This window comes from Drosophila novamexicana, unplaced genomic scaffold, assembly GCF_003285875.2.
Source record: "Drosophila novamexicana strain 15010-1031.04,08,12 unplaced genomic scaffold, DnovRS2.1 tig00000008-arrow-pilon, whole genome shotgun sequence".
Classification (NCBI taxonomy): Eukaryota; Metazoa; Arthropoda; class Insecta; order Diptera; family Drosophilidae; genus Drosophila; species Drosophila novamexicana.
The window spans coordinates 101,498-127,247 of NW_020824765.1; the positions used below are offsets into that span (position 1 = coordinate 101,498).

Below are 25,750 nucleotides of genomic sequence, written 5' to 3' on the forward strand. Positions count from 1 at the left end.
TAATTCTTTTATTAGCTAATTTGTTGATACTACTCTTTAGCATCTTAACCTAGCTTTACAACAAGAGAATTAACATATTTCCCATTAATTATTAAGTTATATACACCGTTTAGTTTTATTATTCAACTTATATAGCTTATAGCTTAATAGCTTCGACTTAGCTTATATCTATCCAAGTACCCGTTTTTAGAGATCGATAGGGTGGATCCTGCGCAGTTTCCGTCGCTTTTTTCTGCAAAGCCTTCTTGCCAGTATAGAAGGGTGAGCAGAAAGACGGGTTATGTGGCAGGTGGACTGCTGTCGTATAGCAAACAAACAAATCTGTGGAGGTTTTAGGACTGAAAAATCAAAACCGAACCAATTTTTGCTTGAATTGTGTAAGTTTTCGAGGTCATTTCATATTAGTGCAAAATTCATCATTTCATATAAGCTACCAGAAGAAGTGACTATAACCTTGTCCTAGTCTATCGCTTGGACAAGTTCGTCACTAATCGATGCACAATTTTCAATCAAATTGATGAACCGATATGAACCGATATGAACCGATATGAACCTGTATGAACCGATATGAACTGATTCAGACGTCTCTTCTAAATCAATATATATATTTTTGTGAAAATTAACCCATGATATCAACTTTGAATAAATACAAATTTCAATTTGCAAACGTATACATTTAATAAAAAACATTGAAGTAAAAACTTAAAAAATAGTTGTTTAATACTAATTACATTGTTCCTAATTGCTCTTAGTGTAGTCTGGCAATATCACATCAATTAAGATTAGAATGGCAGAGTGGATCAATCGCTTAACATGGCTTCCAAGTTCTTTTGTTTTTGCCACACCCGATACTCTATCAGACCATAACTGTAAATAATACAGGGATTTTAAAAATGATATTCCATGGGTCTATTCAAAAAGTAAAACTCACCCCACGCAGCCCACAAGCATGGCACACATTAGGATTATCAGTTTGGTGGACGTGCACAACTGCGAGCTGATGACGTAGCCAATTACCGAACCGGTGCTCTCCCATAAACGAAAGTTGCTATACGCGGCAATCAGGTGGTTCGGAAACAGAATGCCATAAAACGCTGTAAAGAAACGTTAGCAGCGCTGAGCAACAGTCAACGAAAGCTGTGGCACTTACCATTGACAACAACCAGCCAGACGCCATCGCAGATACCCCAAATGGCCGCAAAGGCGCAGTAGGTCAGATAATCACCCTCGCGCGCCTCCCAGCTGTACATGTAGGCCAGCAGGCAGAGATTGAGCACCGCACAGATGGCTGCCAGTGTGACACGTCCGATGCGCTCCACCAAGGCGCCGGCAATGCCAGCGGCAATTGCATTGGCAATGCCAAAGCATATCATGGCAAATCCAATTTTGGAAATGCCCCAACCACAGGCAACAAACGACTATGGTGAATAAGAGGCAGGGAGTTTAGTTGGGTCGCGCACCCGGCTAAGCTCTAAAGCTCACTTACCCGTGTAAAGTCCACGGCCAGAAAGGCCTCTTCCAGGCCAATGAACATGGTAATGGGCAGCATGAGTATCTGGCGGCGTTTGCGCAGCAGATTGATTGTCACCGTCAACAGCCGCAGGCCAGAGATGCCATCGCCAGTGTCGCCGCGCTTAACGCCATAGCTAAAAGTTGTAGAAAAGGATATTTTATTCGTAAGTTACATAAATATATAAACCTTGCGGTGCATTATAAATCACAAAGTATTCCAATCTTACCGCTTCAACGAGCTAACGCCAAAGATCATCATGACCACAGCGCCGGCCATGCACGTGAGGAATATGGAGTTGAGCAGTTGAATTTGTTCGGGCGCAGGTGGCACCAAATTAGGATTCACCTCGGCACCAATGCCGGGGCAGAAGCGGGCGCCGCACAGCTCGCCCACGCGACTGATGCTCGCCTCCAGTGGCTCCAGTTCCAGGCTCTCGTTTGCCGACGTTGTCGCTGCACCAGCGCTGAGTGTAAGCACCGAGGAGGATATGAGATTGCCCCAGACCTGGGCCATTTGGTAGAAGATGAAGAACAGGCCAAAGAACTTAACCGTGTTTACATCCTTGCGAGAGTTGCTGCCGCGCACCTGCGTCAGCGCCTCGGAGACGGTGGACAGATATGTGCACTTGGAGCACCACAGCGGACCACCGCCAAAGCCTACCATCAGGGCGGCCGGGATGAGCGTTTCGAAGCGCGGATAGAACTGGGCGGCTATATACGGCATGTAGGCGAACAGGGCCAGGGCCATGGTCAGCCGGCAGCCAAACCAACTGTTGATTAGAGTAAGTGGTAAAGCTTTAGTGTGTTGCCCATTTGTTTTGGCCCAGTGGGGCAGCCATGCAGGAAGTGAACAGCCAAGCAGCTGACCCAAGGACAGCCATAAATCTAAATAAATCGAGTTAACTGATTAAAGTTGCCACGGCCAGCATTTTTGGGCCGTCGGCTGGCGCGCGTGCCTGGAATAAGTCAAACGGGTCGGAAAAATTGTCGAAACATGTGCGGGAGGGCAGCTACAAACGTTTTCTATAAATTAGCGATTTGTTTAAATGTCAGCCAAAACAAAATGGTCGCCAGCCAGCCAAGGGACGAAACGGCGAAAGGATGCAAAGACAGGCAGCAAGGGCAAAGAGAACGCTTGGAACTACGCCCCCAACTCCCAAGCTCCTTCCGTTGACATTTCGCAGTCAAACGCTTTAGGACGCAGCCAAAGTATTAACTGCTGACTGTTGACTGCTTTTCTGACTGTAGCATCTGCATAAAATTGCCATAAAAGCGCCACGCAATTGCCAAACATTTATGGCAATGCCGAAAATGTATGGCTAAGCACCACTCCAACCTTGACGTATGGAAGCAATTATTTGACAATGAGACTGTCTTTCAGATTTGAAAGAAAACTTTTGGGATTCTTTAAGTTTTAGCTCATAAATGTAAAATGGGGTCAAAAGCCGTTTAAATATATAATCTTGACATATAATATAAAACACCCTTCTATGCGATTCTCATCGATTCAACGAAAACAGCTTTGAAGCTCTTCCTCATTCGTGCTGTCTGCCGCTCTGTTACTTATTGCCATTTGCATTCTAAATATATTTTAATATAAATTTACTTTTAAGTATGATAATATATTTTATTTGAGAAGGATTTATTTGAATGCAAGTCTCCAGCAAGTTGGCCTTTTAGAGTAAATTTTTGAAGAAACTTGTCTTCTAGTGCATATCGTGGGTATATAAAATCAAAAGAAGCTTTATCATAATTAGTTACTTTAAATATATGCATAAAGCCCACAGTTACGAAAAACAATCGATGCAGAGACCAAAACATTCGAAAATTAGGACGTTTGGCAACACTATAATATGCACATAGGTATAGAAAATGGCATAAAATTCAATATTATATGTACACAAAGTGCTTGGTACTTATTTGTATCTTTAATATGTTTATCTATCGCTCATTATGCTATTTAATTATTGCCAACCTATTTTTAAACTACTCCTGGACTAGTCTAAAGCGCTCTGTACCCGTGATTTGTCTGTAATTGTTCACGCATGCTATGGAGTCAATTAGTGAGCGGAGTTTTTGCGATCCACTCATGCGTTAAGTGCGGCATAGTTACTCACCTAATCACCGTCATGGGTAAAAATATGTTGGACAATATGAGCGAGCCATAGATGACGGCAAGCGTTGTAGTGCCCAGCGCCTTGTCCGCATTCACTGAGCTCTGGAGATTCGATGTGCCGTGAAAGGCCGTGAAGTGTATCATGAATGCCAGACCAATGACAACAACATTTTTGGTTATAATAAACCGCTCTCGTGGCTCATACTGTCGCTGATTCGGCTTGCTGTCACCATTTGCGCTGCTGGCGGCAACAACGGCCGCGCCAGAGTTGCCATTTGCATGTGCGATGCTCGTGTCCAGTGCGAGCTCCTCGTTGTGTGCGTCCGATGCGTCCTTCGGGTAGACCATGTTTTGGAAATTTGTTTTCTATAATGTAGTTTACAGATAAAAACTCTTTTAATTATCTTTTACAATTATTATATATTTACTAATGAAGTCTGTATTATAAAAAGGTTTCTAAATAATGTTTAATTTTCTCCCATAACGTTTATATGCTCTTATTCATAACGACAAGCTGAGTCCATCTGTTCGTCTGAATGAACGCGTCTATCTCGAACTTAAGCGTCGTTTGCAAGGCATAGGCCAAGTTATTTTTAATGTTTGATAGCTTCCTCTATGGTGATAAGCGCTAAGTATCAAATTTTAATCATATTTTTAGGAATATCTGGTAGATCACAAGATATACCATATGCGCGGAATAAGACAACTGAGCTAGATGTAGATTATCTTTTAGTCGAATATGCTAGAAAGCCGTGAGTCATCTTAAAGCCCTCTAGAGTTTTATAACTAACAATTACAAAGGAAAATATCTTAAAATTGGGGATAAGTTTGGGGGGTCGATTAAAACATGTGATTTAAGTAGAGTCTACAAATTGAGGAATTCATCTTTGCTTACGATATGTTATTCAAAACGGAATCCCCTGTTTTAGCCAATTGATAGCTTTTTATTGCGCTCTAAGGATTATATTATCTCTTTGCTTTAATTCAAAAGGGCACAACTTGAAAGCTATACACAATTTCAATGAAGAGACCAACGACAACAGACACTTAACCGCAGAACACTTGTCGGCATCGGCTTGCCATACCCTTAACCCAGCTGCACGTAGGGTATATTAGCTGACGTATGTGCTAAGTAACTGTTGCTAAAGCGCTAGTCAAGTAGGTATACACAGGTTCTCAATAAATCTTGGTCTTGTGCATCTTTGCAAATTGTCAAGCGCCAGAATCGTGAGCTGTGATACAGGATACAGGATGGGCTCTGGGTGGGGGTATATCATAGTCAATCGCTTGTCTGCAGCATTGGCGCTTGTTTGGCAATAACTCTGCAGGCGTTACGCCCCCCTGAATGAAAGTGATATAAATTCTTACGTCCTTGCCAAGGCCCGGCAGGCAGCCCGGGCCTCGGCTTGACTTGGCTGCGTTTCAGTATCAAGGACGAAGTCTGCGACTGCCGCCTCTAATCCTTTAGGCAGCGCCACAGCACGTAGCTCAGGCTTCAGCGTAAATTTATGCCTGTCTACGCCCACACACTGAAGGGAAGCCCCACACACACCCACACACACCCACACACACCCACACACACACACATGCACACCGACACAGATATACAGAAAGAGAAGGAGTCTGTCGGAGTCTGTTCGGCCAAAACTGAAAATTCGACTCGACTTGTTTGATTTCGCGATGCCAACGACATTTTTGTGCAAATTTAGCACCTTTGATAAAGTTAAAGGTTTGTTTGCCAGCCGCTGAGTGGCCTCCCACGCGACCGTAAAGTGTGTTGATATTTTAGAAGGGCAATGATTTTGATTTAACGTACTCGCAGGACTCGTGCCCCGCCCCAGAGAACTTGATTGAATTGAGTATCCGGCGCTGGAGCGTGCGCTGACACCCCTGGGCGCCACAGCCGGCAGCCGGTTACTTACCGAAATGTTTTCCCAGATTTTTGGCAGCGTGATAAGCGAGTTAAATAATCAAGGGAAATTGATTCGGAATACCTTGGGGCGTGACAGCAACAAATATTAATTGCCGCAATTTAAAATCAGCCAAACTTGAATTAATCTCCAAATGAACCGAGAGCGTTGCCAACAATTTCTGAACTCTTGATAGGCAATTAACTTGGCCCAAACGCAGTCCGTAAATCACTTTTATGAGCCATTTCCCAGCACCCAACTCCCCGCATTAATCATACGCAGCGTTGATCGATTGCGTAGGGTCCTTGCATGCAACTAATTGTTACCATGAAGTGCACTTAGCAAACACGTCTATTCCGCTGAACAGAGTCCATGCTAATGTGCAACAAATGCATTATTGATTACACACATTCGTAATTCTAATTACATATACATTGAGTGCCCATGCTCTCATTTATGCAAGGCGTACTTGCGAAAGCTATCGGAACATGATTTATTTTTTGAATTTTGTATCTTAGCACGAATAAATCACTGCAAGGGTATAATTAATAATTCTCTGCATCTGTTATTCAAATGTGACCATAAAATTGGCACTTCAAATTTATTAATAAATGGTCGACAAAACGAGTGAATAAAAAATGAAGGGCCAAAAAACTATACTTTAATACAAATAACATATATATAAATTTGTTGAATTCGAAAGTGTGCCATTATTGTTTTGGGGCAAAGCCTTTATCAGCAGTCCAGCAGCGTTTAGCATAAATAAATAAAAATCCCAAAATCACTAAGCAACCAGCCATACACACCGCCACACACTCCAAAACACACACACACAGATATGCGCAGCCATTTGGAGCGACAAAATTGAAGCCACGAGACACCATTAAAAATAAAAGTTTTTATGGTTTGTTGACAGCTCACGCGACGCAGACATAAAATTTAACACATGCCTGCCAATTGACGGACATATTTGGCTGGCCTGCGCTGTGAGTGCGGGAGATGAACAAGCTGCTTGGGCCTCGTCCATCATCTAAATGGAAATCAAGCATAATCACCGAATGGTGAGGCAAATGTGACAACCATTCTATCTACTCTCTAGGTGGGGCATAAAACAATGAAACCTGGCGCTGGACTCGGGCGGACTTGGTCCTTTTGCTCAAAATTTGTGTCATAAAATAGCGTCCAGCTTGTGGTTATGCCTGTGTATGTTTGTGTGTGGGAGAGCCTGATAACAATAATTTGTTGGTATTTTCTTTATGTTTGGTTTTTATGTAGCGCCCCACAATAATTTTATTAAGCTGTTGGAGCCCACGACCCACTTTTTAGCGAGCTCGCTTTTAAGGTCTGAAATTGTGTGCACATGAGATATGAGACGAGCTCCACATAGTCATATTCATTTTCTGTTCCCGGTACTGAGGAGTATCTCTGAGAATCATGAATTTCTGTTGAATAAATTAACCGTTTGATTGCCCATTCGACTGTATGAAAGCTTTCCTGGAAGCTGCTTTGACAACAGCCTCGGCTGACCCACAAACAGAGTAAGGCAGCAGCTGGCCAACAGCTAATCAATCACTGGTTAAATTAAAAAGAAAACAACAGGAAGAGTGCCAAAAAAAGAGCAGCAAGTCAGCCGAAAGAAAAACAAATACTTTGACTTGTGGCACAAGCCGGTCAAATGCATATGTATTACAGGCGCCCGAAAAAATGTCGGTAATTATGCCCATAACTAGGCACTCAACAGCACGTGTCGAGTTGAGCAACAGTAATGACAGTAATTAACTTAAGATCTGTCATATATATATACACACACATATATATACATATATATTTGTATAAATATGCGTTTGGATTCAGGCTCAATCATGCACAAGAAAAACAAACACAAGTGACTCGAATACATCACGAAATGAATGGGCAGCAAACAAATCATTTGCTTGACCAGCTCATTAGAAACAACAATCAAATTTGAATCGCGCCCGAAAGCAGGCAACACAAAGTTTCCCATATCATCGCCTTGTTGTTTGTTATGTGTGGAATCTATGAATGGGGAGCTTCACAAAAGAATCTCGAGACATAATCTCGTACATTCTCAATTACAGTTATCTGCGGTTTCCAGACATTAAGCCAATGTGCTGTATATTTCGAGACTCTTCTTCTTATTTACTTTATTATATACTTCGCGTCATCAGATTAGCGCCCCCTTTACCTTCTTAATAATTGTTCAATATTATGAAAACCATTTGAACTATTGTCTCAAAATTTTTGTCCATTTGACTCTTATCAATTCTTCTTATAATAAATCAAAAATGGCTATTCTAACATTCAAGATAATATTATAATTAATTTTTAAGTAAAACTCCACAAAAAAAAACCTATGCTTTGAGTATGTTAGGTCGATTGTTGCGACTAGAGATATATATTCACAATTAAAAAGATGCACAAACCATTTCGACCATTGCTTGCACTGAGGCAAAAGCACGAATTTCATGACGATTGGAACTAGACGAAGAAATTCGCTTGCAAAAAACACGTTTGTAGTTCTTTTCCACACTAAAAGTTATTCAATACTTTTTTTTGTGAATTTTTCTATGAATTTCAATGCAATCCCAACGGTTTTGTGTTTGTCAAACGGCTTGCACTAACAAAAATAATCACAAATGTTTTGAATGGGTTCTCACAAGGAAAGGAAACAATAACGACAATAATAATACCCTGTAATTGGTATATATTGATGCTGAAAAAAGTGCGATAATCTCTTAAAAAATGCATATTTATAATTCATAATTCACATGGATGGAAAATGTAATTTAAAACCGAACTGTGCTACTTTACATCTTATATGAAACATATTTGAAAATTCAGATCAGGCCATTTCACATATACTTTGAATAGTTGGCTTTAAGTATTATTTATTATTTCAAGATGATCCTAACAGACTTGCAACTTTCCTAAATAATATGCAACTCTTAGTTGAGCATAGGTCCAGGTCGCACCTTTAACGAGAACAATGAGTATGAAATATGAAAGCCAGCTTTGAGAAAAACAGTTGACACCAAGGAAATGATATATATAGATACATATACAATGTGTGCATGGGTGTATGCGGATATATTGCTGATTGTTGAGTTGGCCCGTGGAGGCTGTGATTACATTTGATTTGCCGGCTTTGCAAGCCGGCAGTTGCTGTATGCAGCCATTCGACATAAAAGAGTTTTTAATATGAGACATCAAAGAGGAGCGCGCAGTCGTCAAAGATATCTAGATGCAGTGCGTCAGGTGCAAACAAAACACATCAAAGCAAACAATGGAAACTTTTGTTTGCATTGCCAAAAACAAAAAAAAATTGAAGTACAAAATAAAACGCTGCTTGCCATGAAAACTTACTTTGTGTGCTAACCAGGCGGCCAGGTCACGCCTTCTGCGCACGGCAACATTGTAAGAATGGCAGCAGGCGGCGGGCGGCGGGCGGCAGGGCGAGTGGGCGGGGCATATAACAAAGTTGTCCAAAAAATTAAGCAAAAAGTTTTTGGGTGCCGCTTACCAAAAATGAAAAACAATTTCAATGCCAGAACATCGAGGCTAGAGCATAAATCTTGGCAATGCCTGCCAAGCGAATGCTGCTGCTGCCGCTGCTGGGATTTCTTTTGTGCCGCCGCGGGGGATGCCACATTTTTACAGCATACTCTTGGGCGAAATTGTTTTATTGCCCAGTGAGTAACTCGGGTAACTTGTCTTGGACCAAATAGTAGAGACTACATGAATTATGTTAGTTTTTCATCTCAAAGCCAAAAACAAAACGCCAAACAAAGCCAAAAATCAGTTAATAAAGATGTATTAGAAAACTATATAAAGGTGGAATTTACTCAATTGGGCGCTGCTGAAAACACGGCTAATAGCATCTATCTTACACCTGAGCATTTATAATATAGTTGAGCCTGTCTCACTTTGCCCACTGTGCGTCTTTGCAACGTGCAATCGCTTTTGTACGTTACATGCCTATGCGCTAGCTCAGGCAAGCCTTTTATTGTTACTTTGAGTACGCGATAATTTAGTTTATGTTTTGCCATTTCCTAATGAGCCATGCCCCCAAAGTCAGATCCGCGATTTGGCGCCCAGCAGGGACGCAACTGCCGCACATATGCACATTTTATGAAACAAAAAATCAATGCCAGAATTTGGCGAGGAGTTTAAGGCCCGAATGCGGCGTCGTCAGCCAGTCAATCATAAATTTATAATGCTTACAAAACCTATAAGCATTTTTATGTTTATCACCTACCTCCCACGCGAATAAGCACAGCTACTTAGGAGACTGCGCGCGGCTTTTATAGGCCGTGTGCGTGAAACTTCGGCGGAACTTAGTCATAACGAAAATAAACATACAAAGTGTAATGCAAACGTAAACGTTTTTCATTACTTCAGCGGAATTTGAAGGGCAATAAAAATGACAATAATAACTGAGACGGGCCAGCGGAAAATCAGACCCAGCCAAAGTACTCGTTTATTATGGATTTCAATCGAATGAATTCTACTTTTGATTTGATGTGCGGCATTTCGTTAAAACTTCAACATTGCTGCCTACTTTTTGGCTGCCCAGTTAATGTTACTGTGCGCTCGCATTACAGAGCGCTGTTAAAATTTCCCTGCTCTCAGTCCATGTTACTGGCTGTAACAGCTTAAGAGAGTCTTACAGCGACAATATTGGGGAGACACAAATGAAAAGTTTTACGACTCGCTTTGCCAATTTCCGTTATCAAACTGATAAGCGGCTTAAACAAGTTGTCAGCAAGCATCGAACATTTTAATGAGGTCGTAGTTTATTGCCAAGTTGTCAAAACTATTCAGCAAAATGACTTTAATCAAGGGAAGCTATTGCTGGAGACAAAAAGTATTGTATTTATAATGTCTTAACAGCCATAACAAAATCAGAAAATATTAATAGAGAAAGAGTTTCTTATAAGTAAACCATATTAAATAGCGAAGAGGTGTTGTTCTTTTGGCACAGAAGCTGCTTCTTGAAAGTCAAAGAATTAAATAATAACATAGAAATGTATTTCGTAAAGCCAGCAATAAGCAAAAAAAACCTGTCTTCTTTTTTAAGGTATCTTGACCAAGCTAATCTGTATTTAACTTTGCTAATATAAGAATGAAAGTAATTAAATCATTTTGTTCATGTAAAAGCAATTAGTCGCAGATTGCATAACTATATAAAAAACAACTCAGGTATAAGGATATCTTGAACAAACTCAGCAATTACAAGTTTTCTCAAGCTTTGGCGCAAACTTGTGGCGCATATCCTACAGGTCTTAAAGTTAACTCTTTTTTTAAATTCATAAAACAAATTTAATTTATAATTTATTATGTTTACTTTATATTCCAAAGACTTATTTAGAAGAAAAGACTTTCATTTAGTTAGAGCATTTGGTAAAGAAGTCTAGTTGCTTTCATTATTACTTTAAATTAGCTTGTAACTTGTTGCATGTCATAAAATCAGTAAAGAAAATCAAAATATATTTTTAAGGATGTTTTAACTAAAGGCAATTTTGATTACTGTCAATAGCTCTGCAAAGGAGGAACAGCTCTTCAGCTAACAAGTCAGAACTTGTGCAGCTGATGGCAGTCGAAATCTTGTCCAATTCTCCTTCTAGGCTAATTTATATTTTTTAATGCTTTCAAAGCATATTTTCATTTGATGACAATGATACAGGCAAATAGTATAAATGTCTTTCGCTAAACTAGAAAACTTCTAATAGATTAAGCCCTAAACATATTCATATTCATCAAAGGCAGCGCACTGCTTGTCTTTACTCCTTGCCACTTACTGTTAATTAATTGATTAAAGTGCAAGTGAAGCCAATTGGAGATCGAACTTGCTTATTAGAAAGTGCTGCTCAAAAATTAAAACGAGGCTTGTGGCAAGCAGTGTGCAACATGCGACATTGATCAAACAGCACATACCCATAAAGTGCACCAGCTCAGAAGCAGAGGCATCTGCAACAAAGTATGCTACAATTGTATATGCGTATGTATATGTGTGTGCGTTGTAGCTCCCACAGCTAATTTGCACGTCTGGAAGCTTTGCAGCTGGCCACATAGTGTAATGAAAGATAAGCTAACCGAGGTAAGCACATAAGGAGCATGCAAAACAAATGCCAACCGGAACCGGAAATGGAAATGCTAACTCACGCATTTGAAATCGAAACTCGAAATGTGCACTTTTCGAGCAGGTGCAACGATTAAATTGCAAATGTTCTTCGTATGCCAAATGTCAAAACCATAGAAAGTCCACTTCAGATGGTTTATTTATTCTGCCTCTGAGCTACAAAACTATGAGTCTCCAAATTGTACAGAAAATAGCATTGTAATACGCTATGCATAGCAAGGCATAAAAGAGAAGAAACCATTAAGGAAGAAGAACAAAGCCAAATTTAAAAATTCTTCCTCAACTGTGCTAGCGAGGGTAGCTGGAAATGGATAATAAAATATGAATGAATTATAATTACAAGAAAGCGCAGTCTAACAAGGCACAAAAAAAAGCGAGAGTACAGGTATAAAAGCGCATGCATATAAGCCACAAAGCAGTAAAAAGCTACTTTAATGCCACGTTTGTGTACGAGCCACAAAAAAGAATTGGCAAGACAAATGCTCTTTTGGACTTTTGTAAATGAGGGTGGACAAAGAATTCTCAAGCTTAGAGTATAAACAAGGGCAAATGAGAAATGATTTTGTGAGTGAGGATGAGAGGTTCCACGCATGCAAACGGACTTAAAGCAAACGTTTACGGATGAGCCGCAAAGCAGAATTGAAAAGTGAAATGGTCTCGAGAATTTTTGGTTTAGACCGAATTGTGGCAAGTGCCAAAAAGGCAACTCTCTGCTAATACGAAAAACCCGCATACTCTGGCTAACCACCGTGAATATTTCTAACAATCGCCAACGGAAGAAAGTTATTTTCAGCTGCAACTCAGATAAAATAGCCGCCGGAATATTGTGTAAACATTTGTTCAGTTGCAGTTTGTCGTCTGCTTCTCTTGCTCTGTCGCGAGCTGATTCCTAAAGTGGAACTCTGTACCACAGGCATGTGCCAAGTTCGGGATGCGTGTGTGCATTTGCTGAAGTGTGCGCACAAAAACTGCTAGTTTTCCTCATTTTTTTACTATTATTATTTGTAGAGTACTTCCGCTTTGCTGCTCTTTATGTTGCTTATTTTCTGCTCGGCTTTCTTGTCGCAACCAGTGGCTGACTGACTAACTGACTGACTGACTGACTGACTGACTGACGGACTGATTCACTGACTGACTGGCTGACTAAGTGAGTGCGTACGAGTATATTCAACTCTGAAACCTGCACTGAATGTGTGCATTGTAGTATTTATCATCGTCTTTTTCGTATATTGTTTTTTTTTTTTTGAAAGGCCACGAACAGAGATCTTTGTGAATGTGCCAGTTGCTTGCTTTTGGTGTGACTCTTTCGAGTGTTGTGTAAGAATAAACATTAAGCAGATGTCCTTAAGTCCATTTGACGTATGTTTTTTTCTGAAGCGGAAAATGGCGATACCAGGACTGAGTAGTTTGGTATAATAAATAACTTTTTAAAGATTGAACTTCAATAGAACTTAAAATAAGCAGACTATCCATCGTGTAGCTCTTTCGGCTCGCGGGTTCCACTGACCAATGCCAATAAAGATTGTGGATTGACAGCCAAAATAATGTTCGCTTTCGGGCAACTTGGACAATTTCAAGGAAATAAACTAGCTTTGTCAATTTGAAAGAGATTGCCATGGACATTTAGAACCAAAGCAGCAACTCATGAGAGTTTAAGAGATGCTTGATTTAATTATTTCCAATTTTTATATGCGATTTGTTATTTAAGAATGTTTTGAATACAATTGAACTGAACAGAATTAATGTTTCAATTGCTAAACGGTTGTGAAGAAGCAGACAGTGAAAAGCTTTTAAGATATTAAGAGAGCGATAGAACTGACTTAACGATTCAATTGTCTTTATTTTTTATACGACTTTATAATTAATTTAAATTTCAATTATTCCCCATTCACTTCATACATAAGGAAGTGCGCTGACCTGTACTAACTTTTCAAATTTGCTTTTTCGATTTGTGTACCCTATTGTTCAGCATTCCGAGAGGCAATTAATTAACTTTATGCCAGCAGCTGCCAATAGCCATAGCTTTGTATAAATATGCTTTGAAAACCCGAGCTCACACCCCGAAGCCACTCCGTCGCATTGTTGAGCTACAAATCAAAAATCGCAGCTTTTGATTGCAATGCAAACGAATAACTATAAATGCATGAACACCCCTTCCATGGTGAGGGTGTCAGTAGGGCTGAAACACGTTAAAAGCGTTGGCAAAATAGTCCATTGGCTAATAGCCAGCTGCGGGAATGGAACGGTTTTTTAATTGGCATTAAATATGCAAAACAAAGGCAGCACCATCGCACTTATGGCAAAGCTGAGCGTGAGAAAAGCCAGTCTGTAGCCGATAATCCCCCGTTCAATATATGTATATATATTTGTATATATAGTCGATGCTATAGCTGATGCAATTTGTTTGATGGCAGCGATCATCGAGCCACAAGCTCAAATTGCGTAAATTACAACAAACTCAGACCAAAAATGGCTGCGGTGTCAGAATCCCAAGTGTTATTTATGGCAAATGAGCAAATGCGCTGCACAGATTGCAATATGGTCTGGTTGAGAGGAGGGTGATTGGTATAGAGCGTAGAGATGGACATTTTGATTGCTACATGAAGACGAGCACTTGTCTAGCACGCACGAACAGTTGAAATAAATTGATTGGATTTAACTAATAATGAGATTTGCCATTGCAATGGCATTACTTTTAAAACTATGTGAACCCTAGCGAAACGAAAGGCACAATCATGGTGACACATAATGATATCTTCTTGCATAGTTTAATGTCCAAATTCGTGCGGGGCTCACCTTAGACACGCATGAGCTAACATCAACAGCAGAGTTCGCTGTTTATCGTGCTTCTTCGTGTCACGAAAATGTCATTGAGTCACGGCGCTCAGCTCCATGGCGAGAGGTAGAGTCTCGTGCTCGTGCGGCAATCTCGTAACTTAATTTATATGAAAAGGCAACAACAACATTTGGCACATGCTGCACGCAAAAAGTTGTTTGGGGAATGTGGCGCGGCTGGGCTGCAACATGCGTGTGAGTATAACAAGAATTCTGGGGACCAATGTCGCGACGCGTTTCTTGCCACCTGCCACGTGTGCAGTGCCTGTGCGTGATATTCAAGAAACGAATCACACTTTGCGTTTCCGTTGCGCATTTTAATGAGTTTCTCGTGAGCGTGTAAGAGCCCAAATCAACCAAATGCAAAGAGGCCCTCTTAAAAGCAAACAGCATCAGTTGAACATTTATTATACTATATATTATACTATACTACTGTCTATGGGCGCACGCTTGATTCCAATATATTCCTATCCACCCAACTCATTAACTATGCTTGACGTTGAAGGCCACAAGCTTTCAATATTTTTTGATATTTCACTAATTAAAGCCTAATAATTCCCCCTTATAAAATGGCTTTAAAATGCTGTACTTAAAAAATATGACAAAACTATATAATTTTGCTAGTGATGGTACCAACTATCGACTATCGGGCATGGCCGATATAGAGATTTTAAAGGGATTTGGAAATTGAGTAGCTTGTGGCAAGGTATGGGATTAATAGCCATCATCGTCAGTATAGCCTTTTTATATATATATAATTTAACAGGAATATAACACTTGAAAAATATTAAAGAACAAACGGCTTACGGTACCAACTATCGAATATAGATCAAGGCCATTTGGTTTGGAAATAGTTCAGGTAACAAGGTGTTAAACCTAAAGGATCATCAAATAATCCGTATTACAAAGTGTAAGCACATATGGATCCATTCAATATATCAACATAAGTGAAATAGTTCTAATAGTATATAGGCTTTAGATTTAATAAAAATATAAGTTTAAAAATGTAGCTTTATAGCAAGAATAAAAACCATCAATTTATATATTCCACGTGAGTTTTACTCTTGATTCGTAAATTTTCTTTTAAGATATTCCAAGTTATATCATTAAGAATGTGCTCTCGAGCTCCATAGTTTACCTCCCTTTTGTTTATTTTCCACTTAAGAGTCCTCAAACTTAAGTTGGTTACTTAAATTGATTGCAAAATTTTTAAATTAATCGCAATTATTTACCCGCACTTAATTCACTTTTAGCGCTTTAAAGGCCATTGCGAAAGTTTTAACTTTGCAACTTTGTTACTCAAACAAAATTTAATGCTGGCCGGAGCTAAATGAAAACCATCAATGTGACCGCCCAGCCACGCCCAAGGCTGCCAACGCACATTTCAATTATCATACAATTTTTTGCCTTCCAGCCAAGAGTTGTCTTCTTTCGTTCATTTTGCTTTCTGGTGGATTTCAGAAACGCCCTGTTGTGGCCCATTTGTGCAAATGCTTGGCCAAGGCAGATGCCAGCGAATATGTAATTGAGTAAAGTCTGTACAATCGAGAGCCGCATGCATTTAATTAAAGATTTACATTTAAGGAATATATCACAGAATTTTACGGATATATTTTATTACCAATCAAATGTAGGCTAAGAAGAAAAGTCTTGGAAATAACACATAAAAGAGCTACCTAATAATAAATGTGGTTTTTGCACACATTTACTGGCCACACTTATGCCTAATACTGCCAATTTAATGTTTTTTTTTTTTTTCGGCAAAAGAACGAGTAATTAAATGCTAAATTAAAGTTGCGTGGCAATATAAAACTAGAATGTAAATTGATTAAATTATTTGCGGCTTAAATGAAGATTTATTGAAATGAGCATTTCAAATGAAGGCATCACAATCCATGTATCGAATACAAACAAAATCAAACTGGAAATACAGCGTCTTACAGATATGGAAGTGAGTTGAAATAAAACACGAGCCCATTGTAAAAACTTGATACGCTCTAGAGGGTCGCACATCTTGTTGTCTGCTTTAATTAAAATTCATGGCAAATATTCCGCATGGGGGAGGTTTTGAACGGCTCACTTTTTTGCAGGGCCCAACCATAATTTACAATTTAACCGCTTGCTTTTTATTGCATGGACTCTTGATTGTGTGCACAATTGATGCAATTTGCTTTTCGCACTTTTGCGTATACGTGATTTTTTCAGTTCACACTTCACCAGCTATCAATTATTCTTGCTTAATTCAATTTAGTTAGCTTTTGATTAATTGCACTTTGCATTCAAATATTAAGCAATTTACCTGCGTTAAACAATTTTGAAAAAATACTTTTCACTTTGTATATATTGATAAAATAGATGTCGAACTGGGAGATGACACTCCACGAGATATGCGAACCGCTCGAGCTGTGGCACTTCGCGGCGAACTGTACCGTTGTCGCGCGCTATTAAAACTGAACTGAAATCTCAAATGGCAAACTTCTAAATATGAAATGACATGGAAATGAATGCGACAATAACAACAAGAGGGCGGGCTTGCCAGCGGCCAGCAGATCGAGACTGGTTTTGGGTTTAGCTCAGTTCCAGCTCTCGGGCTCCCCCTTATTTGCATGCTGCGATTGCCGAGTCGCCGCCACTGGCGTGAGCTTAGTGCAAAGCATTGTTTAGGTATTTGTTTATTTTTATAATAATAGTTTTTATTACAATTCTTTTTTTTTTTAATGTTACCTTGCCACTTGCCACGTCGTGACGCCTTTCGCCACTTGGCGCTTGGGCGTGTCAATTTAAGAACTAAACGCGGTATCTCAGCGAACTTTTTGAGCAACAATCAGCAGATGCTAACCACAACGTGCGGCTAGCCAAGGGCTGCAGGTGAGCATGTGTGCACATTCGAAGGTTAGGCTCAGATCAAGTTTGCACCTGACTCATACGCCCTGTGGTTAATCTGGCATGACACAAAAAGCGCAGTTGAACCCGTTTTTAAGCCAGAAGTTGTAAACATTTCCACAGGTGAGAGTAATGAACGGATGGATTTATCGGATATGCCTTATATTTGATGGGCCGAGGTCACGTGAGTTGTATAAACTTTTACTATGTGCATTCATTGTTTTGTTGAGTGTAAAATCAGCTAAACAATTGGCATGCCAAATTAATTTTCGAAAGCCTTCTAAATTCTACATGAAAATTTGTATTGGAAGCTACGATGAAAATATTTTTGTACTTCTCCATTTCACCTTAACTAAGTTCAATAGCAAACAGATAAGAAAACTACAAGACAAACCATTTGTATTTTGAGATAGCAAAAGATAACAAAATATTGACACACAAGTATTGAACGAAGTTAGGTTCAAAGTTATGTTAAACGCACTTTTTAATCGTTGACTCTAGCTTCTTTTTAAGCTCAATTCTGATTTTTAAAGTTGTATAAAGAAAACTGTGACGATATTGATATCTACTAAACAATATGCCAATATGCTTGTCGAATGTTTAAGATTGTGAACAGAGTATGGCGCAGTCTGTTACACCCAGCTGCAACGTGCATACTTGTATTTTATAACATTAAGCAAATCTTGGCGAAGCATTTTATTTTTACGGATTGAGGGTCTATTAAAAATTTCACTGATAAAATAAGTGCTGGAAAACGAAGCTAATATTTATCGCCCTTAATCACCTTTTGTCCCTTATGAGTTAATGTTTTCTCTCGTCTCTCCTTTCTCTCTCTCTCTCTCTCTCTCTCTCTCTCTCTCTCTCTCTCTCTCTCTCTCTCTCTCCCTCTCTCTCTCTCATGATTAATAAGTTCTCAGATACTAGACCAAATGAACCAACAATGGTGTAAATTATTATGATGAAATATGCCACGTTATATATTTTATATATTACAAAGGAATCATTTAATTTCTGGAAAAAAAAATATACAAAATCAAACTGTTGCAGATAATTTTCCTTGTTTCTTGAAGACATACTTCTGGCATTGCCCATATTTAAAAATATATATTTATAATTATCGCTTAATTTTAAAACTGTAAATAAAATGTAACACACAGGTAAATACACAGCTCTGATGATGACGGTATTTACTTATTTAAACCAAAATCGGATTCTTTTAGCCCGTTCAATTAATTTGTTGACTTTGTCGTAATGATTTACTAATATATGCTAATCGTATCAAAACAACGCACAACGGGGACAAAAATTCCCGTGCTTTAAAATAACATTCATAAAGCTATTAATTTGTTTCGGACCAGTTACTTGACAGTCAAAAATAAATAAACACGCCGGAAAGTTGAAGCAGATTCGGCATGTGGAAGCAGAGGCAAAGGACGCCGACACTTTAACTTTGTTCTGCTTTATGGCTTAAAGTTCAGGCCAACATTGTTGCTGTAGGTATATCTAGGTATTTCCCCAATTGTTTGTCAATGCGTCAGGTCTGGAAACTCGTTAATTGTTTTTGTTACCGGTTGTTTTTTTTGTTAGTTCTGCTGTCGTTGTCTTTTGAAGCTCTCATGCTCTGGTGCTTTACATCTGGTTGACTAATTGAAGATGTCTAGTACGTAAAACGCGCTCAGTTCTTGGAATTGGAGACAACTTTCATATATTGTGTGCCTTTTTTGCATAATCCGCTTATATGTGCTCGCCAATAACCAGAAACCAAACATCGAAGAGGCACGCTTGGGCGCTAAGCCCAACCCCCTCTTATGATTTTGCTTTTCTGTGGCGCTTTTGGCTGTTTGGTTAAGCACAGCGTACTTTAGTGTTTGCCAGTTGAAGCCTTTCACTTGAAACAGTTTGCGAATTGAACTGGCCGCATTGAATTTGCAGCTCCGGCTTTGATGCCATAAATCCAGTTGAAGGTCGTTTTTATTTTTATAGTTTTTGTCTGCTTTGCTTGACAGTTTTTTGTCAACTGGATGCCGCTCTATGGCATAACATATGTACATTAATATGAATGTATGTAGCTTGAGTAAAAATCCGTCAACAGTTATGGACTGAAGTAAATGCACTCGAGTAGCAATTGAAATGGTTTTTTTAAGTGACTTTCATTTCAAATTATTATGAATGAATATAGGAAAACATATCGTAGATATTCTTTGAAAAGTTTGTCGACTTTTTATTATCATAAGACAATCGATTTTGATGGCACAATATTAAGACGTTGTGTACAATTTTCTTAAATTCGATCCGAACATATAATTTTGTGACCTTTCGAATAAATTTATATTTACATAATCATTGGTATGCACTTATCTGGGTTTATCTTTGACTCTAGTTCTGCGCTATTCTTAATAAATCGCACCTAACCGGGACTTACGTCAAGCATAAAACTAATTCAAGGTAACGATAAGAACTTAGCTCATTGTTAGTTTGCTGTAAGGTGTTAAATAGTTGCCCATGGATATTGACTAGCGTATAGAATTTGTAGATATTGATTTATGAGCCATGCAACTGTGAATGTTTATTTGTGTTTGAGAATCCCTAATTAATTGGAGGCCCCGATTATGCATACTCAATCTCAATCCATTAGTGGGCACATTAAATTACAAATTGATGCAGGCAACCGTTGTATTTGTTCTTGCTGATGTTGTTTTTGTTGATGTTGTTGCTGCAGCTGACAAATGTTGATTTTGCCAAAAAAAAAAAGTCGAACAAAACGATGTTTTGATTTAATGTGTAATTATTTGTACATGCATGTTGAGTTTATGCGACAAAACATTCGTTTATTTAAATCAATTCTCATACAAATAAATGGTAAATAAAGGCCAATGACAGATTATACGACGATATACAATTAATAATAAGATATGTATGGTATTGTGCCTTAAGATAAAGTTTAACGGTCAGTGACATTTAAATTAGATGCTAAATTAAAATATTAAATTTAATTATATTAAATAAAACCTAATTTTAATCAATCCGTCGGCATGTCGCCAGTTGCTCAGAAATCTTATTAAACCAGTTTTAACATAGGCTCCACAACTGGCGACTGTTATTCGAAAAGCTTTTGCTATTTAAGACACGAACCAGCTCTTGGGACAATGTGAGTGCTGTTAGCGCGCACTGTTAGCATTTTAATCGCTTGGGCAGTTGTTATTGGTGCATAATAAGTTTAAACATGAAAATCAATTTTATAAACTCAAACAACCTTTAAATAGTTTGATTAAAATATAATGTCAGCAAAAGTATAGCTCAGATAAAGTTAATTATAAATTAAATTATATTTTAGAAATTTGTATGAGAAGTCCATTTATATCAATACATACTATGTATCACTGGCATATTCAATCGCTAGCTTTCCTTTAATTTACATGCACTTAATTTATTAAATTGAATCCCTTGTATTAATTGAAAAAACAATTGCTTTGATTACTTTATTTAAATAGGCGTAGAATGAAAACATTTTTGTTCAGGCGAAAACGAAACCATTGAAGATACCAAAGCCAAATCAAAACACAGAAATCCCATTTGGGTAACATAAATGTGGTTGTGTGATCGACCAGGATATGACCTGAAGTCAGGCTTAAGGGTATCCAAGTGAATACAAAAACGTGATTTGAGATTGTTCTGTATCAATGAATGCATATATTATACATATATATATGTATTTTTTTTTTTAATTTACTTCTTTTCATCGGTTTAGTATAATATTATTATTATAATTATATGTAATAATTCATAAATTTATAATTATAAATTTAAATAATTTGAATGATAACAAGAATTAAAATTCGTACTATTTATTGAATGAGTACAGTTATTTGTATGCATATTGACTTCATTCAATACTTTTGCAGCACCAAAGTAAAGCTAGTTTTGTAATAGCCATTTATTTATGTGCGTAGAGTGTAGGGTATAGCAACATATGTTAATGTTGAATACGCTTATCAAAATTGTGCAAACAGTAAACAGCAAAACATATTTTGATGTTTTAAGTAGTTAATGAATAGAGAATAGTCGATAAGTGAACTGTATTAAATGTAAACCCACATTTAGTGAAATTGCAAAGTAACTTAATATTCATGGCTGATCATTAAGTTTTAGCTAAACAATGCTGTTGACTGTCTGTCAGTCCTTACTTTTACCTGAACCGAATTGAGGTAATTGAATTATTTCAGCTGTGCAGCCGATGCAAACGACAAACACCTGCTCCACATGGAACTTATCTCGATGGCATTCAATTTGGAATAATTCAAATCAATTTCCAGGTGCGTGCCAACAAATGCATAATTATACTCGACATTATTGTCGGCTCAAATGAATTTAGTTATACCCCGTATTCACTTCTTAGGCTGGGGATTGTCAGGACATGCCACGCACAAGCATGCACACACACACGCACACACACACACACACATGCATATATTGAATATCAGACATGGTAAAGCGATATTTCTCAAAAATTGATTGAACAAAAGTGCGTTTGGAAAATATATGTATGGTTAATTTTGTCAGTGGCTGCCTGTCTGGCAATATACGTGTGATGGATCGAAATTTAATTAAAATAAAGCCTTTGAAATAGTTGGTAGCATATTTTCGGGGCTTATGGCAATAAATTGTGCAATTTATTCGATCTGCGAAAAATGCAAAATGCGTTTCATTGCAATTTTCAAATTTCCAACCGCAAAACTTGTTTTAGTAATTAGGCTCAATCAATTGTGGTCGAGTGCGTGTAATTACAAATTCCATTAGGCTTAATCGATGCGTGCAATTCAATAAATAATCAGGTAACAAGCTTTGCACTTCAACACGCCCAAAACCTTAAAGGCCAATCATTCATCAATGTCAAGAGCTAGACAGCATTTTGTTGCCACCTTTTCAGCGTGCTTTAACCGGGACCTCGGCGCTTTAAGCCCCCTTTTTTTGCCGTGCGCGTCCCAGCTGCCTTTTTACATGCGCGCAAATATTGACAAAAGAAATGCGAACCGGCCCCGGGCCTGGGCTAAATTTACAAAAAATGTCAGCCACGGCAATAAGTAAACATAAAAAGTTTAACCAAACATAATGAATGAACCACGAAATATGCGCTCAATGAAATTGATTTTTTCCCCCCATTTGTTGCTCTTTTTTTATGGGTATTTATACGTGTACATTTGTTTCCCTTCGAGTACTCTGAATTGAATGAAAAATTATTCAAATTAAATCAACTCAGTTGAATTCAGAATTCATTTAATATTATTAATAATTGCATGCCTATTCTTCTTCTACTTTTTGTAACTGACAATACATATTATTACAATATTGATCAAGTTAAATTTAATTGCACAATAACAATTTGTGTGAAACACAAACAATTATTTTTCAATAAATCTCCGATTATATGCTGCACTTATTCAGAAAGGATTAAAGAGGCTATCAGAAGGATATGCCAATACATGCAGAGCAATCTCCCACATAGGAACCAAAAAACAGGGCTTCAGCTGAAGTGAAATATGTGATTTTTTCTTTGTAGATAAGTTTACAATATAAACAAATTAATTAATTAATCAAAAACATTCAGTAATTAGCTGCGAGCTGTCGATTTTTAATCGGCACGAGCTGTGCTCCCAAGCTGGGTCAGTGCTTTTTTTCCTGCTACAAAATATTTATGTATTGTATTATATTTTTATTTAATATAAACACTTTTGAGCTAGCTTTCATAGTCTCTGAGATTGACGCGACCTACATTTTATTTGTTAACCTAAGAATTGAATACATAAGAATTTATAAATTAAATGACCGCGAGGTAGACGGAAATGTATACCCTATCCAGCAGGCTATGCCCTTACTCATAGCTGGCCACGGTCACTGAGTTCCCGAAAGTATCCTGAAGGCAAAGATTTTATTAGAGCGAGAATAACTTCCGTGATACAATCTATTGTAATTTTAGCATAATCCACGAAAAGAGATGTGCACAGCTTAATCCTATGTGCACGTGGATAGAGGTAAATAGAGAATAAATTTATACATTCTGGGTTTATGGATAGTTGAATTTAATATTCGCCACGCAAATAAATAAAACGTTTTAAACTTAATTGAAAACTTTATGCAAAAACAAGTATACGCGACAACAAAAGACAATTGCATATAACAATTTGTTTTGTCGGGCAGGTGAACAAATAAATCTTTATGGCTTAAGTAGCCTGCGAAGCCAATGTACACCAGGAGTATGTATTTTATCATCGATCTAGATATTGTTGTTCTTGTTGTCGCTTCAGTATTCATGCAGTAGCGCACACAAAATTTCGAGCGCTTTTAAACTACTTCTTGGCGTGGCACCCCAAAAAAATGTTGCGCCCCGAGAGCAGAGCACGAAGTTAGAGATAAAAGGTGGTGCACGGCTGAGTGGGAACCGGGCGGGGGGAGGGCTGAGGACGGCGAAATCAAATCAGTAGCAAGCATAATGGCCGCGGTCAGCAACGAGTGATTTATGCGGCAAGCGGCTGCGGTGTGGGAAAGTTGGGGAGACATAAGGAGGCGAGTGCTGGATGTGGGAACGAACATTAAGCTTTAATGAGCTCGCATCCTAATAAATAAATTTGTCAATAGAAATGCGGCCAACAACAACAAGAAGAACAAGAGCAACAGCTGCGTTAACAACTGCCGCCATTCAAAGTGCAAACAAAATGGCGACATTGTCCTTGTCCTTGCTGGCGGTGGGAACTGCTAGCTTGTGCTTGAGGCTAGGATTACGAGTACCTCAAACATAATGAAATGAAGACGAATGGCATGCCCATACTATACGTAGGCCTATTGAATGCTTGGCGTCTTTTGTTGGCCATTTTCATTTGCCAACCCCACTCCCCAGAAAGCGGGCAACACATTGCGTTGCCTAATGAGCCTACCAAAAGCTAATTTGCACTGTGTGGAATTAAGTGCTACGCGAGTAAGAAATGTGTGAAGAAAAATACACAAACTTACACACACAGCAACGAATTTAATTGCATTGAAGTATCGACTAACAAATGGATCTGCATATCTAATGAGCATCAGCTTTAAGTCGAGCAGACTGCAGAACTAATTATCGGTAATTAGGCCACTGACAGCGTGTGCAATTCTATAAATAATTGATACAGCTAATTTAATATGTTCAATTTAAATAATTCAATTTGCTTTTTAAAAATGAAAATACAATAAGTATTATGTTACTTATCACACATACTTTCAAAGAATCATAGCCATCTTTTTGTACAATAATATGCCTTTTCTTTATTTTAGTAGTATAATCACATTATCAATCAATCAATCAATCAATCAATCAATTGGGCCAATTGATTATTTAATACGTTAAAAAAAATAAGTTCAATATTTATTACTATTTGTATTTTAAATTCATATGTTTGACACTCGAAACATAGCTATTGAAGCTAGTACATATTTGACTTTTATTAGTAGTTCCCTTTACCCGAATTAACGTTGGGCAATGCGGGGATTCACAAACATTAGAAGGTCAATTTATTTGATTTAAAGTTTTCTTCTAGCCAATTAAATAAAGCTCTGCGAATCTCATGTCTCTGTACAGGTATAAAGGAATCGAGAATATTTAAAACTGGAGCTGGACTCTTGGGTCTAGTCCGGCATTCCTGACTAGAGCACTCATAGCTGCTTCATTATGCAATTCATCATCATCTTCCATAGTTTTTAAGCGTTCCACGTCAATTTCCCAATGCAATCGCTGTTCCGCTCCCTTCAGGGCAATTCAAACCATTTGCTTCCTTATTTAAGTGTGCTTTAATTTTAGTTTTATTTGATACTCGAGCTCTGCCATTCCCAATATATGTATATATGTATGTATGCATGTGTTACAGGGACTACATTGTAGGTGCTGCGAATGGCGCGTCTTTGGTCAATTTTCCGCTTGATTTTATTGTTTGCTGACCAATTGACTTGTTCCTTCGTTTCCAACGTCTATCTCCCGTTCCGCCTGCCGCTGCTGCTGTGCCCGCTGCTGTTGCTATCCGCTGGGGCAATCAACACATCATCCACTTGAGAGTGGGGATGAGCCCTCGCGTGTCATTAAAGTGGCATTGGAGCAGATTCACATTCCGACATCCTTATTATCCATCGTGCACATCATCAATGACAGCAACAGCAACATTATCGTTTGTTTTGATAGGTTTTTTCTCTCTGCATTTTTTTTTGTTTTTTTTTTTTTGCTTTTTTTGGTAGGTGGGAGGCAGGAAGAGATTCAGTTCAGGCACATGTGAGTTTTTGGTCTATGTGAAAGCTGTTTGTTTTCATTTTACTTTG

General features: G+C 38.3%; 1 protein-coding gene across 1 annotated transcript; it reads right to left on the reverse strand.

Moving 5' to 3' along the window:
* Positions 1-679: 679 nt before the first annotated feature.
* LOC115758833 (UNC93-like protein) lies at positions 680-16,955 on the reverse strand. Its single transcript, XM_030699614.1, has 7 exons — positions 16,833-16,955; positions 3,630-3,994; positions 1,740-2,282; positions 1,487-1,646; positions 1,151-1,418; positions 932-1,094; positions 680-867 (listed from the first exon to the last, which is right to left on the reverse strand). Exons 2-7 carry the CDS (start codon positions 3,974-3,976, stop codon positions 801-803), a joined length of 1,548 nt encoding a protein of 515 aa, XP_030555474.1. The 5' UTR covers positions 3,977-3,994; positions 16,833-16,955; the 3' UTR covers positions 680-800.
* Positions 16,956-25,750: the final 8,795 nt, after the last annotated feature.